The sequence below is a fragment of the Pelobates fuscus genome, chromosome 4 (assembly GCF_036172605.1).
Source record: "Pelobates fuscus isolate aPelFus1 chromosome 4, aPelFus1.pri, whole genome shotgun sequence".
Classification (NCBI taxonomy): domain Eukaryota; kingdom Metazoa; phylum Chordata; class Amphibia; order Anura; family Pelobatidae; genus Pelobates; species Pelobates fuscus.
Window position 1 is genome coordinate 127,341,761 of NC_086320.1, and position 25,030 is coordinate 127,366,790.

The 25,030-nt window shown below is 38.9% G+C and overlaps 2 protein-coding genes across 3 annotated transcripts in view; one reads left to right on the plus strand and one right to left on the minus strand.

Moving 5' to 3' along the window:
* Nucleotides 1–25,030, plus strand: part of RNMT (RNA guanine-7 methyltransferase) — a 542,662-nt gene that overhangs the window by 441,628 nt on the left and 76,004 nt on the right. The window lies entirely within an intron of this gene.
* Nucleotides 16,210–25,030, minus strand: part of FAM210A (family with sequence similarity 210 member A) — a 34,427-nt gene continuing 25,606 nt past the window's right edge. The window contains exon 4 of one of the 2 annotated variants that reach the window (XM_063450472.1): nt 16,210–16,625. In XM_063450472.1, coding sequence (XP_063306542.1) covers nt 16,389–16,625 — 237 coding nt within the window. In that variant the 3' untranslated portion in view covers nt 16,210–16,388. The remainder of the gene's footprint in view (nt 16,626–25,030) is intronic. The other variant, XM_063450471.1, reaches the window with a different exon arrangement.

Genomic DNA, 25,030 nt, shown 5'->3' on the forward strand with positions numbered 1-25,030 from the left:
CTTCTCATTACAGAGATGCACATCACCTAATATGCTTAATTGGTAGTAGGCTTTCGAGCCTATACAGCTTGGAGTAAGACAACATGCATAAAGAGGATGATGTGGTCAAAATACTAATTTGCCTAATAATTCTGCACTCCCGGTATATATTATATTTATACTGGCAGACATTTTGTGTTAAGACAGAAATTAAAAGTGTATACTGCCAGTCACCCTCAGAACAGAGGTGACTCCATTTTTGTATTACAAGGCTATGACAGACACAAGATTTATCTCTCTGTCACTCTATTCATTCAAGTCTGAGCTAAGGAATGCAACTTATGTAAACAAGAGATGAAAACCAGACAGACACCAAATAACTCGAAGTAATTTTACTTTCTAAAAAAATTAACGGAACATTACTAGTTCCATTGTAAGAGAAGGGGTGAAATTAAGGTTAGGAGGTGTCAAATCTAATTTTACGACTGAAATTGCAGACACCCAGACTGGGAAAACGCTTTGAAGTTGACAGGTTCTTTGATATACAGTTGCAAGAAAAAGTATGTGAACCCTTTGGAATGATATGGAATTCTGCACAAATTGGTCATAAAATGTGATCTGATCATCTAAGTCACAATAACAGACAAACACAGTCTGCTTAAACTAATAACACACAAAGAATGAAATGTTACCATGTTTTTATTGAACACACCATATAAACATTCACAGTGCAGGTTGAAAAAGTATGTGAACCCCTAAACTAATGACATCTCCAAGAGCCAATTGGAGTGAGATGTCAGCCAACTGGAGTCCAATCAATGAGATGAGATTGGAGGTGTTGGTTACAGCTGCCCTGCCCTATAAAAACCACAAACCAGTTCTGGGTTTGCTTTTCACATGAAGCATTGCCTGATGTGAATGATGCCTAGCACAAAAGAGCTCTCAAAAAACCTACGATTAAGAATTGTTGACTTGCATAAAGCTGGAAAGGGTTATAAAAGTATCTCCAAAAGCCTTGCTGTTCATCAGTCCACGGTAAGACAAATTGTCTATAAATGGAGACAATTACGCAAAACACTAAAATACGTAAAACACTAAACAAGAATGGATTTCATGGGAGGATACCAGAGAGGAAGCAACTGCTGTACAAACAAAACATTGCTGCACGTTTACAGTTTGCACAAGAGCACCTGGATGTTCAACAGCAGTACTGGCAAATATTCTGTGGACAGATGAAACCAAAGTTGAGTTGTTTGAAAGAAACACATAACACTATGTGTGGCGAAAAAGAGGCACAGCCCACCAACATCAAAACCTCATCCCAACTGTGAAGTATGGTGGTGGGGGCATCATGGTTTGGGGCTGCTTTGCTGCGTCAGGGCCTGGACGGATTACTATCATCGAAGGAAAAATGAATTCCCAAGTTTATCAAGACATTTTGCAGGAGAACTTAAGGCCATCTGTCTACCAGCTGAAGCTCAACAGAAGATGGGTGTTGCAACAGGACAATGATCCAAAGCATAGGAGAAAATCAACAACAGATTGGCTTAAACAGAAGAAAATACGCCTTCTGAAGTGGCCCAGTCAGAGTCCTGACCTCAACCCGATTGAGATGCTGTGGCACGACCTCAAGAAAGCGATTCACACCAGATATCCCAAGAATATTGCTGAACTGAAACAGTTCTGTAAAGAGGAATGGTCAATAATTACTCCTGACCGTTGTGCACGTCTGATCTGCAACTACAGGAAAAGTTATTGCTGCCAAAGGAGGTTCAACCAGCTATTAAATCCAAGGGTTCACATACTTTTTCCACCTGCACTGTGAATGTTTACTTGGTGTGTTCAATAAAAACTTGGCAACATTTCATTCTTTGTGTCTTGTTAGTTTAAGCAGACTGTGATTGTCTATTGTTGTGACTTAGATGATGATCAGATCACATTTTATGACCAATTTGTGCAGAAATCCATATCATTCCAAAGGGTTCACATACTTTTTCTTGCAACTGTATAGTTGCTATAAGAGATCAAAAATTATGTCAAACACATCACCAAATACAGTTAACCCATTATACAAAAAGGTAAATAGACACCCTGACAAGAATTTTCTGTGATGTAATTGTGCCATCTACAGACCAAAATCTAGATGATAATCTATAGGGAAGACACACCTACAGTTCCCTATTGGTCCTATCAACTAGTGATGTGCAGAGTTTTCCCCTTTAAAAAGTAAGGACAAAGGGACGAGATGACTTTCTTACTTTCGGGGACTTACATATTCTGACTCTTGGACTGGACTCAAGGCTCCCACTTCCAGACTCTCACACACTCTCTTGGACACACCTATCTCTTTATATTTTCCAACTGACCCAACTTTAGAACTCTGAAAACTTTTCTATTTTCCACAACTCTCATCATACTTGCATTTGAAATTCCTGGGACATATCTACACATCTGATAGAAAAATCTACAACCTAATGGTAAATATGCTGGTTTTATTTAATTCAATTAAATTAATTGCATTTTACTAAAAGCAGGAATATATATCTGGATAAATCTTGGTCAGATTTCAATTATTAGAAATCATAATTAGCTAAGGAATATATGGTTATAAAAATTCCATTCCTGCAGGTGGAATAAAGATAACGATATATTAAAGGTAGATTTGCCAAATGTTGGCATACCAAATTTTTATCCAGAGGTATTGACTTGTTCTGAAATTAAGGATAGTGAATCTTAATTAGGAAAGTTAAAATTCTGCAAATGTAAAATCTGGTTGGAATTATTATTGGATGGTCCTAGGAATGGTGAATGATCTGGCATGAGAATTGTAGCCAGCAGTGGAAGAGTTAATGCAGTGTGATTTGACTGTCAGCCAAATTTTTTATTGCTTGACGCTGTGCTGCGGCGTTATGTTGATCTTTCTAAGCAGTGTCCTATCATAAAGCTTGTTGACAACTGGTTGCTTTTCGCTGTCTATATTGTGTTAAACCACTGTCATATTGTATAATTATGTTATACCTAAATATTCAAGGATTATTGTCACGCATGTTACATATATTATTTTTATTATTATTGTCACAATAAATTATATTTTTATAATTAATTTGTGATTACTGTGTGGAGTTAAATCCTCTAGTGAAACTTCCTCTAGGATCTAAGAGAATTAAAATCGTGAGTAATTCTCAACTTTATATTATCATTCGGGGAACAGTGCAAAGATATCAATTTCTTATATAATAAAAATTATTATATTCATTTTTGATAATTTTTATGAAAATATTATTTTTGATATTTATCACCCCATAAATATCCTCACAGGAAAGTATTATTTCTATGGAGATTCCGGCAATGCTGGAGGTCCTCATGCATAGCGTGAGGATGTCCAGCGTCGTTTAGATGACCAAAAGCCATCTAAGAACCTGTAAGTCCCTCTAGTAGCTGTCTGCTAGAGGAGGACTTAACCCTGCAAAGTAATTATTGTAGTTTATAAAAACTGCAATAATTACATGCTTAGGGTTAAGGGTGATGGAAGTTGGCTGGGCTGAAGTTGTCTGGGTGCCTACAGTGTCCCTTTCAGTCCACAATGTTTCTCTGTGAGAAACATTTGATTGGACTAGATGTCATCAAGCCTGATGACATCTGAAAAGGAGGGTCAGGCTGTAGAGAAGAGGTTGTGCTAGAATTGGATTGCATGTAAATAAAATATCGTATTTTATGAAGTCAAAATAGCCCATCTGAACCTAGGGGCTAAAAATGAAAGTATGCATTCCCTCCATAGTGTTCCTTTAGGAGAAGATAGGATTAGGAATTTCTGGTAAAATGGTTTGTAACGAGACCAATCTCGCCACTGTGCATTGGAGGAGCCTGGTTGCCTGCCTGCTGCCTTTTGACTATGGACCGGCATTTAAATACTTTATTTTCCTATGCAGAAAGGTCTATTCATGTATTTCTGCCCTGGCGTTCAAAAGATTCTCGGATTTACTGAATGAACTCATTTAACCCAGATAGCTATGCCATGGAGCCTATTCGTGTAATAAAAGACTTTGGCTCCATGGCAATTGAACTGTATGTGTGTGGTCTGAGCGCAATTCAGTAATAATGTGCGTTCAGACCTAAGCTATCTGGGGATATGTTGCATGTCTGTATTTTATGTAATAAATGTAACCTTGTGTATGTTATTGTAATTTACTGTCTTTTTACTGCCATGTGCTTAACGTAGTTTTGCCTCTGTCCTTGGAGATAATTGGATTACTTCCCAATTATCTCCAGGATAGAAGACTCTGTGGAACTGGTTTTGGGCAGAAAAGCCATGCTTCCTTTGGTCACAAAGGACTTCGATCTATCTTTTGAACCAATGGACCAATGTGGATGATTTTGACATATGTTCGTATTTGGAGTATGCTGATTCTGAAAATGTAAGTGAATTTTTGTGAATGTGATGCATACTTTTAAAGTTATGAATAATGTGGAAAAACTGTATTTCTCTGCCTGTGATAATTACATTACCCATTGTGTAAGGTAATTGTATCACAGGCAGAGGGGAGGCTTTTGTGTGGGAGTGTCTGAGTGTATTGTACGTGTTTATTGGTTGTTTTCCAAAACCCTGTGGGTGGTACTAATGTGTATATAAGAACAATAAACCCACAGCTTTGGCTGTTCAGTGCTTGACCCTCAACACGGAGCTTTGTCTCGTTCTTGGGGGGATTTATTGTATGTTGTTCCAGTTCGACTGCTAGGAGTGTAAACCTTTCGTACGGTTTTTCCTATTCGGCTGTTTACGGCATTCACACGGTTTCCTGTTCGGCGGATTGGTGTTTTTGGTAGCTGCCTGTGGATCTGGAAGGGGAATATCTCCTAAACTGCTTTTAACCCCTTTTATGCCTGGGGGTGCCGTTACATGGTTAATCTTTGATTTCATTTTTTTTTTGTTTTGCACTGGGTGTTCTATGATTGCAATGCGATCACTTTCAAAATATACTTTTTAACCGCCCTCACTCTTCCAGTTGCTTATCTCCTGTTCCATATATACTCATGAACTTCTGCCATGTCTTCTCCAGCAATAGGTTTGTAACACTGAAGGGTCCTAATCATTAGGCTAGGTCTGATAGGACCTACTATTAGGAATATCCAAATTAATTGAACATCGATAATGTATCTATAGAAGCACTGTCTGGGTCTATAATAATTGACATACAGCATGTCTGCTTTATTAGCATATAGAGTATAAACTTGCACTTGTAGAAATATATACAATATAAATGCATTTTAAAATGTCTTCAAATGCAGTGAAATTGAAGCATAGAAACATCATTGTGACGGTTTTGGAGATAAAAGCCTTGGCTGAATTTATTTTATATTAAACTTGTTATACAGCGTATTGCTACTTGGATCGTTTAATACACATAAGTGCTTCTCCGCCATACAGATCATTCAGTGCAAGATTTACATTTACATGAATGTTCCAGGCACAACATGCGACAATTTTAGTATTAGCATTTTGCATGCTAATCAATGTGTAAAGGTAAGAGAAAATGTTTGAATGATTTCCTACAATCTTTTATGTATTTTAGGAATTGTTGTTTATAGTTTTAATGAGAGCTTTACATAATTTGTTTTTGCTCTTTTTTTTATTTTCTTGTATCTGTTGCATCTTCCCTTGAGGCCTTTATTTACAATTACAGATTTACTGTGGAGGCTAATAGCAGGGAATTAAAGTGGCACTGACACGCCTTACTTACCTTTTCCCAATTGCTTCCTCTTTCCTACTCTCTTTCTTTTTTTTTTTTTAATTTTCATCTATTTTGAACTAAAGACTCTACACAAAGTAGAGACTTACGCTTTGAATGAGGACAGCCAGCATCAAGCAAAACCACATAGGAAATCACTGATCCAATACATTTCTATGGGGAAGGCCTAATATGCTCAGAGGGTTTGCGCATTAGTTCCCTCCCACCCCCAAAACTAACATCGGCAGAGCGCGACCCAGCACTAAGGAAATTGTTACTGTAATTTTTGAAATCCTCTCATGGAGGGAGAGCAGGGGCAGAGAACACTTTAGTGTTAAGAATACATCTTTGTATTCCAAACACTAAAGTGTTCAGTTAACTGGGGAATAGAAAGTATAGACATAGAGAGAATGGTAACCACTCTCCAGGTGTCATAGATAATTATCATGGGAGTAGCTTAGAATGGTACACCACTCTCTAGATGTTGCATCGATCATGATCGTTGGAGTAGCTTAGAAATTTTACTGTTTAAAATGGTTGTAACTTTATTTGGGGACCTATTAGATCTATACTGGATATCTCTAACAGGGCCTACAACACAATTAAAGTTGCCAATGTAGTGTTTTTTTCGTGAAAACCATCTGGAGGAAAACATTAAATGTCATTAGAGCTCTACATACAGTATCTCACAAAAGTGAGTACACCCCTCACATTTTTGTAAATATTTTATAATATCTTTTCATGTGACAACATTGAAGAAATGACACTCTGCTACGATGAACAGTAGTAAGTGTACAGCCTGTGTAAATTTGCTGTCCCCTCAAAATATCTCAACACACAGCCATTAATGTCTAAACCGTCGGCAACAAAAATGAGTACACCCCCAAGTGGAAATGTCCAAATTGGGCCAAATTAGCCATTTTCCCTCACCAGTGTCATGTGAATGTTAGTGTTTCAAGGTCTCAGGTGAGAATAGGGAGCAGGTGTGTTAAATTTGGTATAGATATGGGTGGAAAAAATGGTTAATTTGATTGTGTCTCAGAATATAATAATATGTTAGGAAGAAGTCCTCAACTGGTAAATGAGCTCCCCATTAGAGCTCTGAAATAATAAGACTTTGGATAAGGGGAATTAACCCTAAACGTACCAGGAGATCTTCTAACCATAAAGGGGAAACAGCAGTATTGGTCCAAAAATGAACCCAATACGTAAACCACACACTAGAGTATGTAAGCTCTCTATACGTCTCAGCCAAAAGTTAGATGGATTGCAATAAATATAAATAAAGATAAAAATAAAAGATGTAAATAAAAATAAAAAAATAAAATAAATAAAGGAGAGGCTCTGATGAAGTGACATCATTCAGTCACGAAACGCGTAAGGCAATTTTCGGCAGGAGCCGCAACTTCATAGAGATCCAGGGGAACGCAGACCAACACAGAGTGAGACGCACGAGAAGATTTTTAAAACTATCTTCCCGGGTTTTTTTCCACCGTTACCTCTTGACCGGCCAGAGGCTCAGTGAGCAACCACTCCAATTGGATTCTGCCTATCCCAAAGGACTCTGTAAATATACCCATCGATTTTTTTATATATACTTTTTTATATATACTATGTATTACGTTTTTCATTGATTTTTTCTACCATTGATGATGCTGTTAAAATAAATTTTATAGTTTTTTACTGAAAATAACGGGTGTTTTTTGAAGCTATAAAGTACTAGAGGTTACTTATCTCTATCATTCTAGATTTATGCCAGTAACTTAATGTCTGAGCAGTAGTTAACACAGTAAACCATTAGATTATATTTTGGTGTTTGTCTGCTATTATACAGACTCAGTATTACAGACAGTATCACAGTTCAGCTGAACGCATATATACTTTTTTGCTGGAGTTTACATACACTGTTACATTCAATTGCACCAGTTTGTACTCAGTACATGGATTTAGAATAATTTTATTTTAATTTTAATTTTTATTTACATCTTTTATTTTTATCTTTATTTATATTTATTGCAATCCATCTAACTTTTGGCTGAGACGTATAGAGAGCTTACATACTCTAGTGTGTGGTTTACGTATTGGGTTCATTTTTGGACCAATACTGCTGTTTCCCCTTTATGGTTAGAAGATCTCCTGGTACGTTTAGGGTTAATTCCCCTTATCCAAAGTGTTAAATTTGGTGTTATCGCTCTCACACTCTCTCATACAGGTCACTGGAAGTTCAACATGGCACTTAATGGCAAAGAACTCTCTGAGGATCTGAAAAAAAAAAATTGTTGCTCTACATAAAGATGGCCTAGGCTAGAAGAAGATTGCCAAGACCCTGAAACTGAGCTGCAGCATGGTGGGCAAGACCATAAAGCAGTTTCACAGGACAGGTTCCACTCAGAACAGGCCTCGCCGTGGTTGACCAAAGAAGTTCAGCGCATGTGCTCAGCGTCATATCCAGAGGTTGTCTATGAGAAATAGACGTATGAGTACTACCAGCATTGTTGCAGAGGTTGAAGGGGTGGGTGGTCAACCTGTCAGTGCTCAGACCATACACACACTGCATCAAATTGGTCTGCATGGCTGTCGTCCCAAGGAAGCCTCTACTAAAGATGATGCACAAGAAAGCCCGCAAACAGTTTGCTGAAGACAAACAGACTAAGGATATGGATTACTGGAACCATGTCCTGTGGTCCGATGAGACCAAGATACATTTATTTGGTTCAGATAGTATCAAGCGTGTATGGCGGCAACCAGGTGAGGAGTACAAAGACAAGTGTGTCTTGCCTACAGTCAAGCATTTGTGGTGGGAGTGTCATGGTTTGCGTCTGCATGAGTGCTGCCGGCACTGGGGAACTACAGTTCATTGAGGGAACCATGAATGCCAACATGTACTGTGACATACTGAAGCAGAGCATGATCCCCTCCCTTCAGAGACTGGGCCGCAGGGCAGTATTCCAACATGATAACGATCCAAAACACAACTCCAAGACGACCACTGCCTTGGTAAAGGTGATGGACTGGCAAAGCATGTCCCCAGACCTAAACCCTATTGAGCATCTGTGGGGTATCCTCAAATGGAAGGTGAGGGAGCGCAAGGTCTCTTACATCCACCAGCTCCGTGATGTCGTCATGGAGGAGTGGAAGAGGCTCCTGTAGCAACCTGTGAAGCTCTGGGGAACTCCATGCCCATGAGGGTTAAAGCAGTGCTGGAAAAATGGTGGTCACACACAATATTGACACTTTGGGCCCAATTTGGACATTTCCACTTAGGGGTTTACTCACTTTTGTTGCCAACGGTTTAGACATTAATGGCTGTGTGTTGAGTTATTTTGAGGGTACAGCAAATTTACACTGTTATACAGGCTGTACACTTACTGCTTTACATTGTAGCAGAGTGTAATTTCTTTAGTGTTGTCACATGAAAAGATATAATATTTACAAAAATGTGAGGGGTGTACTCACTTTTGTGATATACTGTAGTTGCTATAGTAATACAAATAATGCTCATGGAGCCTACTAAAATAGTGAACCTGCCATTGGGATCAATGGTCTGATTTGCTAAAGAGAATCTCTAATCTCTGTGAAATAAAACAGAAACTCATTTTAATTTGCTGGGTGCATAGGCCAAAATGAAAACTAGGTGATTAAAAAACGTGGGTTCCAGCTAAAAAAAAAAAAATATTAAAGGAGCACTATAGGGTGAGGAACACAAACATGTATTCCTGACCATATACGGTTAAAACCACCATCCAGCCACCATGGTCCCCTCGTGCCTCCCTAAAGATAGTAAATCTTACTTGTATTCAAGTCTGCAGCTGCTTAGTTAGTCCCTGTTTCCTTTAGACCTGCCCACTGCCTGCTGACATCAGCAGAAGTGGTAGCATGATCCAATCACAATGCTTCCCCATAGGATTGGCTGAGACTGACAAAGAGGCAGAGCCAGCACAATTCAAACATTGCCCTAGCCAATCAGCATCTCCTCATATAGATTAATTGAATCAGTGAATCACTATGAGAAAAGTTTAGTGTCTACATGTAGAGGGAGGAGACACTGAATGTTTGGATGCATTTTAGGCAGCCATGACCCAGGAAGGATCTCTAACAGCTATCTAAGGAGTGGCCATAAATATCACTTGGCTGTAATGTAAACACTGCATTTTCTCTGAAAAGACAGTGTTTACAGCAAAAAGCCTGAATGATTCTACTCACCAGAACAAATTAAATAAGCTGTAGTTTTTCTGGTGACTATAGTGTCCCTTTAAATTTAAAATTGTAGACCAAATTAGCTGAACTGGAAATATAGTAGACTTGGAAAATGTTTCTAATTCAGCTCTTTTAGGCTTAAAATTGAAATTGACTTGCATTTACTTTGAAATCCTACTTACTTAGCCGCAAATGCTATGGAACTGTTTCCGGCAAGAGGTGACCATGCGGTCCCAGACAACGTGGTACGCGGTTGTTGAACCACTTTGAAATACGCCAGGAGAGCTCTTTTTGGAGGGAAGGTGCCTGAGACTAAGGGGAACAAACGCTACCTAAAAGCCAGGTGGAGCACACCGTATTGCGGAAGCAGCAGTTCCCAAAAGTTGACCGGCAAAAGCACCAAACGCCTTTGGGCATAGGACCATGTGTGCAGCCGGTCAGGACTTTAACACTGTGACATTTCCCCTACACTGCATGGATCTGAGTGCTATTTGGAGAATGTGGGTGCTCAGATCAGGGCTATTTATTGCTTTTTTGGGGGGGGGGGGGGTATTTTATGATTTTATTATGTTTTTGGGTATTTTTATGTTTGCCTCTCTGTTCTTGGGGGATAATTAGCTTACTGGTCTTTAACAGAATTATCTCCCAGGCCCAGAGATTCCTGGGAGTGGCTTGTGGTGAATACAATGGACCCCATGCTGGGGTCTGTGTATAAAAAGGCTGTGTTTGTACTCTCAGAACTATGTGTCGTCTGGTTACTGGGAGGGGAAGGGCTACAATCACTGCTCAGCACCTTGTTCCAGGTCGTGGAGGATTCGGCGGGGAAAGTCCCTGTAAGGACTAGAGCTCCCAGGACTGTGTGTCATCCAATCCTTGGGAGGGAAAAGAGCTAGTCCCCTTTCCGGCTCCAGGAGGACCCCAGTGAAGCCACGGCGACTGGGGCAGAAGTGCTGAGGTTTTCACCTGTTCCAGCTAGGAAGTGACCCCTGGCAGAGGTACCCAGCCGAGGTACAGGGAGCTCCACTACAAAAGGCATCTCACATCAATTCTAGTATTTTTTTTTTAAAGGTCATTAATTAAGATTAAATTACATCACTTTAATTAAAGGCAATAAGTAGCTCTAGAGCTGCTAACTTAAAAAACAAACAAAACAAAACTTCCACTGCTTTGCTTGGTTAATGCAGAGGATCATGGTACATGCCATTCTCCATTCTGCCAGTTAGCCTGCCCTAGCTTGGTGAACTTGGTTGCTAGTACATTGAGCTGTATTATTATTCCTTACCAACTACCGACCCTTAAAACTATTAAGTCTAGTCCCGTGTGTTGCACACCCTTAATCCAGACAACAAACAAATGGCAGCCTAGCTAATGTCGTTTTTTTTTTGTTTTGTAAAATGCTAGATCAGAATAAATGTACTGTAATTTACACAAACCAGCATGTTAAATTGTAACTAACCACAACTATATTATCTATTCAACCTTGAGAGAGTTGTGTATGTGAGATTGACAGACTTCTTCAAATCCAACTTTTTGCTTTACCTGCTTCAGTCTGGATTCCGCGCTTGTCACTCTGTTGAAACAGCTGTGACTGAAGCATCCAACGATTTAATCACTGCTAAATCTTGTGGCCATTACTCTATCCTAATACTCCTTGATCTTTCTAATGCCTTTGACACAGTTGATCATCAACAGCTTCTTCTCGTTCTCTGTAATCTCGGTCTATGAGATACTGCTCTTTCCTGGTGCTCCTCCTACCTCTCCCAGCGCTTTTTCAGTGTTTCTTTCTCTGGCTCTGCCTCTTCTCCCCAACCCCTCTCTGTTGGCGTTCCCCAAGGTTCTGTCATTGGTCCCCTATTGTTCTCAGTCTTCACTGCCTCCCTTGGTAAACTCATCAGGTCCTTTTGGCTTCCATTATCATTTATATGCAGATGACACACAAATCTACCTGCCCTCTCCGCCCATCTTGACTCGTGTCTCTGACTGACTCTCCGAAATGTCCAACTGGATGGCTGCTCACTTCCTTAAACTAAATCTGCCCAAAACAGAACTTCTTATCTTTCCTTTCAAGTGTTGCTACCCCCGTGTATGTCTCCCTCCAAGTCAACAGCGCCACCATCACCTCTACCTCACAGGCTCGCTGCCTAGGTGTTCTCTTTGACTCCGACCTTTCCTTCACCCCTCATGTCCAGTCAATCGCCAAATCCTGCCACTTCCTCTCAAAAACATAGCTCACATCCACCCCTATTTAACACCAGACGCGGCTAAGGTGCTGGTCCATGCCGATTTGTTTTTTCTTGCCTTGACTACTGCAATCCCCTTCTCAGTGGTCTTACGTGTTCCCAGATTGCACCGTTGCAATCTATAAAGAATGTGGCCGCGAGGCTCATTTTCCTGTCCGCCCGCACCTCCCACCTCTGACAGTCCCTACATTGGCTTCCAGTTAGATATAGGGGTCAATTTAAGATTCTGGTGCTTGCTTTCAAGTCCCTACATAATGCTGCTGCTCCAACCTACCTATCCTCCCTAATACACAAGTATGTACCGTCGAGGCCCCTGCGCTCTCCCGAAGACCTATGTCTATCCTCTGTCCGTACTCCCACATCTGATGCTTGCCTCCAAGACTTCTCCAGGGCTGCGCCTTTTCTGTGGAACTCCCTTCCCTTCACACTTATTCAGGAAAGCATTTAATTTAAACGGTTTTCTCCCCCCATGACTCCTATCCTGCAACTGTCAAAAATAAGTTCTCAGTGAATACTTTTCTAGCAACCTATACCTTATGTGTCACTATACCCCAACTCCCTCTAGCATGTAAGCTCATGGAGCAGGACCCTCAGCCCCTCTGTTCCTGTCAGGTTACAATTACGTGTTTGTTAGTCCACCCATTGTATAGCGCTATGGAATTTGCTGGTGCTATACAAATAATAACCTATACCTATTTTTTTTTGTATATGATTTAAAAATCTCGAGAAAAAATGATTGTCAAAACATTTTATATTAAGGTGGTTAACCTACTGGCTTGACAAAACTACTGTTTTTGCTTGGTATACCAAAATTGTCTGCAACTAGTTGTCTGTCACAAGTTATGCTGTGACCTGAAACTGTCCAAGATAAAATTTGGCACATACATCCACATTTAGGTCTTCTTCTACAATTGTTCATAGAAAGTAAAAATCTAAACCAAGATGGCGACCACAAGCCTAAGGGTGTTTTAAAATTGTGTAAATATGTATATATATATATATGTATTACCATTGAAGTATGTAACATTTCAATCACGTGAAATATGTGTATATACTGTGCTCATGTTCTTGTGAATGGCCTCCAAGGTTATATGGTCTGGCAGCCAATTTGTTGTAGCCATCAGTTTTGTGCCATGTAAAAAGTCTTCTTCACAGAGAACTATGCATGCAAGAACTGCAACTTTATGTATAAAGTTATATTGTTGATTACTTCACAGCCATATTGGACTGAACAAAATTCTTCAATCAACTTCATCTTTGAAACTGACAGAACAATGTAAAATGTGTCCACAACTAGATTACCTATAATGGTTGATCAAAGAAAGTAATTTATTAATTACCTTCAAGGTATTCTTAAATTGCAGAGATTTGTATTTATTTCACTATTGAGCCGGCTTGTGCAGTGCCTGCAGCGGTCACCCTAAGGCCTGCAGAAAAGTTTTACAAAGTTGTTAAAGTAAATAAAAGTACTTGGAATATATATATATATATATATCTATGAAATTCCTGCACTCCAACCAAAAACGATACCACCTGGTACTCTGGTAGCCAAACAATATATCAACAGAAATACCGGCACTCCAAGGATTTTCTTTTATTCCAAAGTTGCCATCAACGTTTCAGCTCCTACATGGAGCTTTCATCAGGATACACATACATAAATCATTATTAAAAGTGTATTTTAATATATATAATATATATATATATATTCCAAGTACTTTTAAATACACATACATAAATCATTATTAAAATGATGTTTTAATATTAATCTATATATATATAATATATATATATATTTTTTTTTTATTTATAAAAGACTGGACATACCCCATGTTGAATACCTTGGGTTGTCTACTTTTACAAATGGTATGCCATGATGGGGTTCATTTTTATTCCTGGGCTGCTATATGGTCTCAAAGGCAACATAGGCCCAGCAAACCAATCTGGCAAATTTCAATGAGCAAACATGGAAAAGGGGAAAGCACACCTAAACATGGGTCGTATCACTGGAGATGTTGCTGAACACATATTGAGGGGGGTTCTTTGGCAGTAACCCTTAACGTTCTCAGTACATGTATTCCTAAATTGCTATGTGTGTAAAAAAAAAAAATCAAACTTTTTTTTTTTTAATTTGGCATAGATTGGTGGTAAAATGGTTGCATGAAAATAGTCAAAATATCACAAGCTTAATACCTTGTCTTCTTTAAAAAAATATGTACATGTGAATGGTTATTCAGTGATTCCTGACAGATATCAGTGTTACAATGTAACTTGCATTAATTTTGAAAAAGAAAATGGTTTGGAAATAGCAAAGTGCTACTTGTACTTATTGCCCAATAACTTGCAAAAAACAAAGCTAAGAACATGTTAACCCCTTAAGGACACATGACATGTGTGACATGTCATGATTCCCTTTTATTCCAGAAGTTTGGTCCTTAAGGGGTTAACATTGGGTATTTCTGAACTCAGGACAAAATTTAGAAACAATTTATGATGGGTGTTTTTTTGGCAGTTGTAGATGCATAACAGATTTTAGGGGTCAAATTTAGAAAAAGTGTTTTTTTACATTGTTTCATCATATTTTATAATGTTTTTATAGTAAATGATATATGATGACAATAATTGTATCTTTAGAAAGACCATTTAATGGCGAGAAACAGTATATAATATGTGTGCGTACAGTAAATGAGTAAGATGAAAATTACAGCTAAACATTATCCCTGCAGAAATGTAAAAACAGTCCTAGTCACTAAGGGATTAAAAATAACCTGATGATAAAAATTTACGATGTTCTCTGCTATTTTCAATATAATGCCCACATGACTTATGGTCTGGTTGCCCCGTGATTAATAATGCAAGATTTAAATATTTTCATAAAATGCAAAACTTTGTAATTTACATATATAATATGCTCTTATGCTTCGCCCCTCTATTGTTCTGCCATATGGTTTGGCAGTATTTCAAAATTGGCACACGTTTAACTTAATACTCTAATAACCACAAAACGAAGAATGCATTTCAAAACCTTTTTTAAAAATGTGTTCAGTGATAATGCCTACAGTGTGCGTTACCATCTTCGATATAAAACACATATGTTGTTATGTGGTACCGTGGTCATATTAGATGACGATCAATTTTGAGAATTCTTCAAATAAGTTTAGAAAATACAATTCTTTGATATTTGACTCTCCAACTGCCTTATCTTCTCATCTGCTTTACCCAGGTTCTTTTTCTTGACAATCTTAATTTCTGATTGCAGCAATATTTTATTAGGGTTAACTAAAATTGTAAAAACATAAGATAAGATACAGAGTTGTTTGTTTTTTTAAATCTGGCTGATGGTTTGGTTATGCTTGTGCAAGGAACTACATTATAATTGTTTTTATACATGCTAAACATATCAGTGCATAGCTGTTTTATTTATATTTTAATACATTTCAGACTAAAAATGTACGTGTCTTTATTAATATTGTACATACCTGTACAAGAATGAGATGTCAAGTATTTTATTTTATTTATCTGCACAATTAAGGTTACATTTACTATACTCAAAATTGTAGAAAAAAACTGAATTGCAAAATGTAAGCACAAAGTACTTGTTTTGGGATTTTAGTTTAGAGCTGGATTATTTTGCAATCCATTCCAAATCACTACAATTCAGGGTCTAGTGAATAAATCCCAACTGTGTTATGTATTCTTTATTGACTTACAAAACTGCGATATTATAACCATAAACAGTACAGTGTGAATTTCGCAAAGCTACAGACAGTGGTCAATGTATCAAAGTAAAAATATACCAGCCACCTGGAGTGCAGAGGGTTGTCAAAGAATTAAAGCAGATTTTATTCTGGAAGCTCAATTCTGTTATTTTCTTATTTACCAAACATTCATATTGTACTAAAAATACTGAAAAGTCTCAAGCTAATAACAAATTACACACATAATAGGCACATGCAATATATATATATATATATATATATATATATATATATATATATATATATATATATATATATATATATATATAATATATATATATATAATATATATGTGTGTGTTTTCCCGCTTTAGGTCCTTTAAAGAGTCCAAACTTTAAACCGAAAAAATGCATTTGGTGGTAGAATAAAGACAAATGTGACCAGAATGACAGATTCTTTACAATTAGAAAAATGCAATCAAATAAAGTGTGTTTTCAGCTTGGAATAGTCATGAAATACCGTACATATTTTTTTAAATGGATGGATTGCTACTCTTCTTTTTTCTTTCTGAAAGAAACTTTATCTTTGGTTTCCATTAGCTTTTCAGAAATTTTATCCTTTGTTTCTTCCATTTTTCCACTAATGATGTCTCTAGTTTCTTCCATTTTGTCCTGTAAATAGTCTTTCACCAATGGTGGTGTAGACAAATAGCCATACCTCCGTAGATATTTAACACTAATAGATGTTCCACCTAATGTAACAGCATATCTAGCTGGTGTTGCAATCTGCAAAAAAAGAAAACAAATGTATAAGAAGTGTAATCATAAATTACAGAATAAACAAAATAAAAAATACAAGGCCAAGCAAACTGTACTTTACATTCAACCACTTAAATATCATGGTATATTTTTGGGGGTATACCTTATATAAAAAAAAAAAAAAAAAAAAGCTAAACAGTTAATGGTAACATAGATTACATTATTGATTTAACATTTTTGTTTCTACACATGTAATTGTAAGTTTGTTTTTTTTGTAAAAAAAAAAAATCACAATCCTCTATTTCCTTTTAATAAGATGCATTGGACTGTGCAAACAATTGTGTACAGATTGCAAAAAAACAAACAAAAAAAAACCCCACGCAGAAAAGGATATTAACTTTGTGAAAAAGCACATGTTGGCTAGTTTTATGATCTGTATGGTTTTGTGCTTCTCTAAGCTACCTTTCGTGCAGTGTCATAATATAAACAGGTGGCAGAACTAATGTAGAAAAGGTTCTTGCACAATTGTATTTAGCACTGAGTAGTGTTTGTATGGAAGCATGTTTTTTTTAAGGTGTGTATGTGTTTGAATGTCGGGTGCGTTTTTAATGTACTGTTGCCATTTGAAAGCAGTGATGTACTTGTGTGTAATATTTGCCATGAAATGTAAGGGTGTCTTTGTATGTAGGGTTAGCATTTGAATGCAGGCAGTGTTTTTATATATAATATATAGACATCTACACACACACACACAATGTGCCCAAAAGTAGGTACACTATAATTTGTTTGCATTTTATTACATTTATATTTAACACTATTTAATCTCGTAAACACTTGAAATGTCTTCCATCAATATTGTACATGTCTGGTACACTGTGAAACACAGTAAGACACAAATTCAGGCACACATCAATGTCCATAAATGCTTCCGCCATTAACTCTTAATTTGTCCATTGTTTGGCGCTTCCTCCCAAAAACCTTATCCTTTACTACACCCCAGAAGTCCGCTGGTGTTTATTCGGGTGAACGTGTCAGCCATCCAATGCTGTGGGAAGGTGTTGTCAAGGTAGTCCCTTACTGTAAAAGCTGATGAGGAGGTGCCCCATCTTGTTGGAAAATCAGTTAGCTGAAGTTGCACTGGTTCTGAGTTGTGGTACTACCACATTGCACAACAAGTTTAGGCAACTTTTACTATCCACAGTTCTGCCTCAATATGAAATAATCTTGAGGCCTGTCGCAATATACAGCTCCAAGCATGGACATTAGCTAAAGCAATCTCAATGGAGGTGTACAAGCAAAGAGCTCTTACGCTCATCTTGCTTTACTCTACGCACAGAAAAAACAATTGTACAAAACAAGCAGTTTCCAAATTCTATCCCCTTTCACACAGCTCCAAATAGTTCTTTCAATTTAGTTCATGCTAAATTGTGGTGCTAGTTGGAAACCAGTGTGGAGTTCTAGAGTGTGTAGACTGCTTTTTTTTGTTTTTTATTTAGGTAGGGTAAAGGGAAGAGCTCTTCGATTTATATTTAAAATCAGATACTTATAGGTACCCACTATTATATTTCTGGATATTTTCCACTTGTAGCGAAGAGGGACAATTTTTCTATAATTTTTGAACAAAACAAATAAGTGAACATTGGTAAACTGACTGATGAACCCCAGAGTAATTAGAATCATGTTTTTAACTGAAAGATGCTAAGTTCTAAGCCGGGGTTCAACAAAGCTGTGATGCTGGGAGCTTTCTACTCCAGCTTTCCTAACTCCTAATTCTTCCAAAGATAGGTAGGTAGGGTGCATATAAATTAAATTGAATTAAAAAAAAAAGTGTGTGTGTGAGGAGTGAGAGTGCGTGTTTGTCTGAAAGAGTGTTTATTTAGGTTACTGGCCCCCTATGATCGCATGGGAAAGGTGTTTTTACTCACCTTTTTTCCCCACGCCATGCTGGTCTCGCCATGGCTGGTCCCGTGTGCATGGCTAAGATAATCAATGTTAATGATCTCATCCAAGCTAAGGCTATTGTGAAGGTGTGACCAAATATACTGCAATGCACCAAACCAGCATCTCATCATAGAGATGCACTGAATCAATGCATATCTATGGGGGAACATTCAGTACTCCCAAGCAGCGTGTGGAGAAGTTGAATGTAGGTGCTGCACACGGCTAGAAATCACCTCTAGTGGCCATCTGAGTGACTATCACTAGAGGTGTTACTAGACAGCATTGTAAACACTGCTTTTCTCTTTAACCCCTTAAGGACCGGCCTGTTTTTGCGATGTTTGTACGTTAAGGACCAGAGCAGTTTTAACACTTTTGTGGTGTTTGTGTTTAGCTGTAATTTTCCGCTCTCTCCTTTACGGTTCCCATACAAGTTATATATTGTTTTTTTCACGACAAGAAGGGCTTTCTTTACATACCATTATTTGTATTATGCCATATATTGTATTTAAAAAAAATAATAAAATATGGTGAAAAAGTAAAAAAAATACATGTTTTTGGACTTTTACTTGAAAAATCTTTTACTTATCTACAAAAGCTAATGAAAAAAACTGCTAAATAGATTCAAAATGTTGTCCCGAGTTTAAAAACACCCAGTGTTTACATGCTTTATTGCTTTTTTTTGCAAGTTATATGCCTATAAATACAAGTAGGAAATTGCTGTTTCAATATATATATATTTTAAATGTATCAATAGTGACATTGTAACACCGTTATCTGTCATAAATCCCCGAAACACACCTAACATGTACATATTTTTTTAAAGTAGACAACCCAGGGTATTCAAAATGGGGTATGTCCAGTCTTTTTTAGTAGCCACCTAGTCACAAACACTGGCCAAAGTTAGCATTTATATTTGTTTGTGTGTTAAAAATGCAAAAAACGCTAACTTTGGCCGGTGTTTGTGACTAAGTGGCTACTAAAAAAGGCTGAACATACCCCATTTGCAATACCTTGGGTTGTCTTCTTTTGCAAATGGTATGCCATCATGGGGCTAATTCTCATTCCTTGGCTACCATACGCTCTCAAAGGCAACCTAACCAATCTGACAAATTTCAATAAAAAAAAAAAAAAAGTAAAATCAAGCCTTATATTTGACCCTGTAACTTTCACAAACACTATAAAACCTCTACGTGTGGGGTACTGTTATACTCAGGAGACTTCGCTGAACACAAATATTAGTGTATCAGAACAGTAAAATATATCACAGCAATAATATCCTCAGTGAAAGAGCGGTTTGTGTGTGAACAATGCAAAAAACTTCACTTTCACTGACAATATCATCGCTGTGATATGTTTTACTCTTTTGAAACACTAATATTTGTGTTCAGCGAAGTCTCCCGAGTAAAACAGTACCCCCATGTACAGGATTTAGGGTGTCATAGAAAGTTACAGGGTTAAACACAGTGTTAGCAAATTAAATTATCTGGACTTTCGGCCTGGGTTGGCAGGCAGGTCCCTCAAATTGCAATCATTAAAATTACTTAATTAGGTAAAAATATTACATAAATACGCACGTATAATTTTAATATATATACATATTTATATATTTGACGTCTACGTGTATATTTATGAAATTATTTATGTAATTGTGTATGTGGACATATGTATATTTCGTATTATTTTTATTTATTTATTTATACATAGATATATATATCATTACATTCTAAGTGTATTTTGATATAAATATATATATATATCAATATCAAAATACTGTTAGAATAAAATTGCATATATATATATATATATAATTTTTTTTTAATTATTAAAAATTATTTTTATTTTTTGTTATTTATTTTTATTAACATATTATTTGTATTTTATAATTATATATATACCATATATATAGTTATTATATATATTGTATATATTCGTGTGTAATTTAAATATAAGTGTATTTTTATATTAATATACGTATATATAAATATAAAAATACACTTAGTATGACATTATATATATGATATATATATACATATAGGTATATATAGATATAATACATGTATATACATCATATATATATATATACACATATTTTTTTTACACTTATTATTTTTTTTCACTTTATTTTATGATTTTTCACTTGCAGGGAGACTGCCTGTCAGCACAGACAGTCCCCCTGCAGGCAGACACATGGACCCCTATTGCGGTCATGTGATCGAGTGATCACATGGCCGTGGGGTCCTGATCTGCCGAGGGGGGACTGCCCGGGCAGACATGCAGTCCCCCTGGACCGGGAGGAGAGCTGATCGCCGTCGTGGGACCGACGGCGATCAGGTAAGTAGCCCCAGACCGTTATGACGGTTCAGGACCGTCAGCGGTCCAAACGCACGTTTTACCGCTGACGGTCCTGAACCGTCAGCGGTCCTGAAAGGGTTAAAGACAGTGTTTACACTGAATAGCCTGCAGGGATATAGACACAAGAACCACTACATTAAAGATTTGTATTTATGCAATCAAAAATTAAGCTGTTAGTTATAAAAAAAAAAAAAAAAAATGGCTCCTAACTTTTTTAGCTGGTTCCTAGATTCCAAGCAAGATTGTCAAGCCCTAGTCTAAGCAAAAAAATATTTTATGAACAAGATTTAGGCTTGCATTTAAAATGTTGGTTCCAACAGAAGAATCAGGATAAAAGGGTAGGAAATTCAAACAATCACTTTCCTGGTACAGTCTCTAAACTTTGAGGTTACATGTCAATCATATAACATTTCCCAAGAAAGCATGAAAGAGAGAAGTAATTTTGCAGCAGATTTGCCATGAAATTCAGGATTCTATAGAAAGAAGAAAGCATGACATCTCCCCTCATTTTTTGTTTTTGTGCTGTACTTGACATACACAAGCTGCTGGGCCTTTCAGAATAAAGGCCTAATTATCAACACATACAGGTATCTCATACAGCTGAAAGGACATACGCTCAGAAATCCCTTCACAGGGGGATGACTTCATATTTGCCTTCAGAGACAGATAAAAAAAAAAATATAAGAAGTAATGAGATCCATTATACAACATGTTGCCATATATTAACCTTTTTTTTTTTTTTTTAAACATTTCACAAAACATTTACTGAAAAATGCCAGTACATAAATGCACATAATGGTGTATATAGGTACAATTTCTGACTTTGATTAAAATCTTTGATTCACTCCTAGTACATTGGAGGTGTAGGTTATTAAGACTACAAATAAACAATATCTACAATGTTCTCTTAAGTAAAAAAAAAAAAAATGCTGATTATTACATATTCTGATTACTAGTTCTGCATTGCTGCATTTACCTCAATAAAGAGAGTATCAAAAAACTACCCCCCCCCCCCAAAAAAAAAGCTAAAATGAAATACTCTTTATCGAGACAAAGGAGAGGATAGACAAGTAGGCAGCTATATACTGCACAGAATCCTCTGACTGCTTCAGGCAGAGGACAAGGAAGACACAAAATACTACCCAGAGCGATGATAGATTAACAATAAAATTTCCACTCGCCCACTATCTATTGGCAAGTGAAAACTCAACCCAAGGGGGCCAAAGTGCTGTCGATATTAAAGAAACACTTTAAACACCTAAAGTACTTTAGCTACCTTAGGTATATGACAGAATCCTTCAGCCAAATGTCCTTGAGTGTGACAGATGTTGTAAACTACATCGCCCTTGATGCTTTGACAGCATTGTGACTGTAAGAGCATTATGGGGAATGTAGTTCACAACATCTGGAGTGCCGAATGTTGCCTACCCCTGATATGGATAATGTATACAAGTAATACATCTTAAAAATCCCTTTTCTTACTTAATTTTGATATTTTAATTGTTAAGTAGATAACTCCCTTGTTATCCTAATGTGGGATTGGCATATTTAAGGATATCAAATTTTATAGCATGACAGGAGGCTTCATATTTGCTTAAGTCTCTCTTTACTAGAACTCCACAGCAGCACATTAACATAGAGAGATAAACACCAAAGACAAAAACATAAGGTATCTATATAAGGCTCCTCCTAAGCCACCATTTCCTCTTTCTTTGCTGCTCCGCAGAACAGTACAGGTCAGAGTACCACTGCCTCCTGTGTTATATGGGTGGCTGTGTGTCTATTATGTGTATTTTATGGTTTTATGCTCATGTCTTGGGTTTATGGTATTGTTGCATTTTTTTTCTGTGGCTGTCCTGGGATTTGGGCTTTGCTTTTCTAATCTATCATATTGCCCCTTGTCCCTTCCCTTTGCAGGGGGTTTCTCCTTGTCTTTATTGTTTTGATTACTTTGCTTTTATTTTGTGCTGGTCTATTTCTCTGTTGCGGCCGCCGAGAAGCGGTCTTCCGACCGCTTCCCGTGCCGACCGTCGGGACCACGGAGAACGACTCCAGCGGTCCCACGTGTCCCTTGTATTGATTCCCGCCCGCCGGCTTCGTCCGCTGAGCGGGAATCCTCTCATTGCCTCCCTGCCCGCGCCCCCGGTCGCTTGCCGGCTGCTTCCCGAGCGGCGTGGGGACGGAGCAGGGTGCTGGATTGCTTGCCGTAGGAGCCTCCGCTCCTGACTGCCTTTCCCCCCACGTCCACGTGGCCGGACTGTGGGGGACAGAAGGCAGTGTAGATTTGGTCCTGTCGGGTTTCGGATCCTGTTTCTGTACGAGGTGACCTCTTGGTGTCACACAGGATCCACCTATCTGGCGCAGCCCTGAAACCACTATGTCCCGGCCTGTCCGAGATTAGTGGGAGTTAGCCGCCAAGTCATTTCAGCTATGTTTATTCTTTTCCATATTTTCACTGAATAAAGGGTTTAATCTTTGCAGGGTGCACGGCTCTTTTTCTGTCTACTGCCGTGCACACCGTTTATTTCTTAAAGGCGCAGTGTCCGTTTTTATTGTACTGGCTGCTTGTCTGGCTGCTTAGTTCCCTCTGTGTAGGGGGTCATTACTACACATGTGCTGTGTTTCTCTGGGCATGTTTTGGGGGTTTTCTCTACCTCTGCCCACAGTTTGTTCTCAGTGCATGTGTTGTATGGCTTTGCAGGCTTCTTCTGTGGATGCCATTATTGCATGTTCCCTAGGGCTCTAGGTGGCTCTAGGCATTTCACTGCATGCCTCCTGCGCAGGACCCGCTTAACATCACCGCACTATCATTGACCGAGACTGGTCTGGAGGCCTGACTACACCTCTACCCTGCACGCACGATATGTCAAGTAATACCTGCATATCTACCATAAGGACCTAAGTTCCTGCCTCATATACCACTGGGACGGTCCTACCCGTGCCCATATACTGGCCTGCTTTGTCTGTGCCCTTATGATTGGCCTGCTTTGTCTGTGCCCTTATGATTGGCCTGCTTTGTCAGTGCCCCTTGATTGGCCTGCTTTGTCAGTGCCCCTTGATTGGCCTGCTTTGTCTGTGCCATATTACGCATGCTATTGACCTGGTGGCTCCATACCCTGGACCAAGTTTTGTTGAGCCTGCATGCATTTAATACTTGCCTCTGCCATACTAGGGGTGCTGCCCCTACTGCCTGCTAGTGATACCTGTTCTCTATCCAGTTAGGTATCACGTGCCGTCATCTCAGACGTTATGGAAGCCTCTGCACGGGAGCAGACTTTGCAGGCACTGATTAATGCGGCTGTGGCCGCCTCTGTTGAGGAAGCTCTGCCTAGGGCCCTTCCTCATCCACGAATGGACAGGGGTGCGAGAGGATCCCCCCGCTTGGCAGACGACTCGGCTGAGTCAGACTCTCAGGATCGAGAGCAGGCAAGTGCGCAAATGCGCTATTGGAAGGGTGAAGGCCCTGAACCACGCTCCCGGAAGGACAGGACTCCGGCGAAGCGACATGGTTCGAGGTTATCGAACCTCACCGGCCAGGCGCCGCCGTCTTTCGGGCGCAGGGGAAGTGGCCTCCTTACCCCCCCCTATATTGGCCTGCTGGAGGAGTGGCGGGCAGACCAGTCTCCCTCGGATGAGGGAGATGTTTGGATGAGGACCGTGGGGAGGGTCCCGGTTGGCGCTGGGAGGATGAAGACGCGCCAGCGACGGAGGCCCCCACGGCGATGCTGGGGGACGATGCCTTTTGGACGCTACAGGAGAGCCTCTGTTTATCCCTCGGTCTGACGCCACAGACCCTCGGAATGGTCACTGTCCGCCCACTCGGCACAATTAGTGCACTACTGGATCCGCAGATCCCCTAAGGGGAGGCCCGCGAAGAGTTGCGAGCGAGCTACCCCAGGCCCGTCCACGAGGTGGCAGCGGCCCCGGATTTTGACCCCCTGGTGGCCTCGTACTTGCATCCATTGGGTCGGGACCCCAGGAAAGCCTCCGCTCAGAGCAGGATAGACAACGGGATATGCTGGGTCCCCTGTGCAGGATGTTGGTCCTGGCGGACGAGGTCTACAGGGTTGGTACGAACCTGGACCCGACCATCATGCGGGATTGAGCACTACACCCCAGGTGCCTTCTAGGCGATGCTA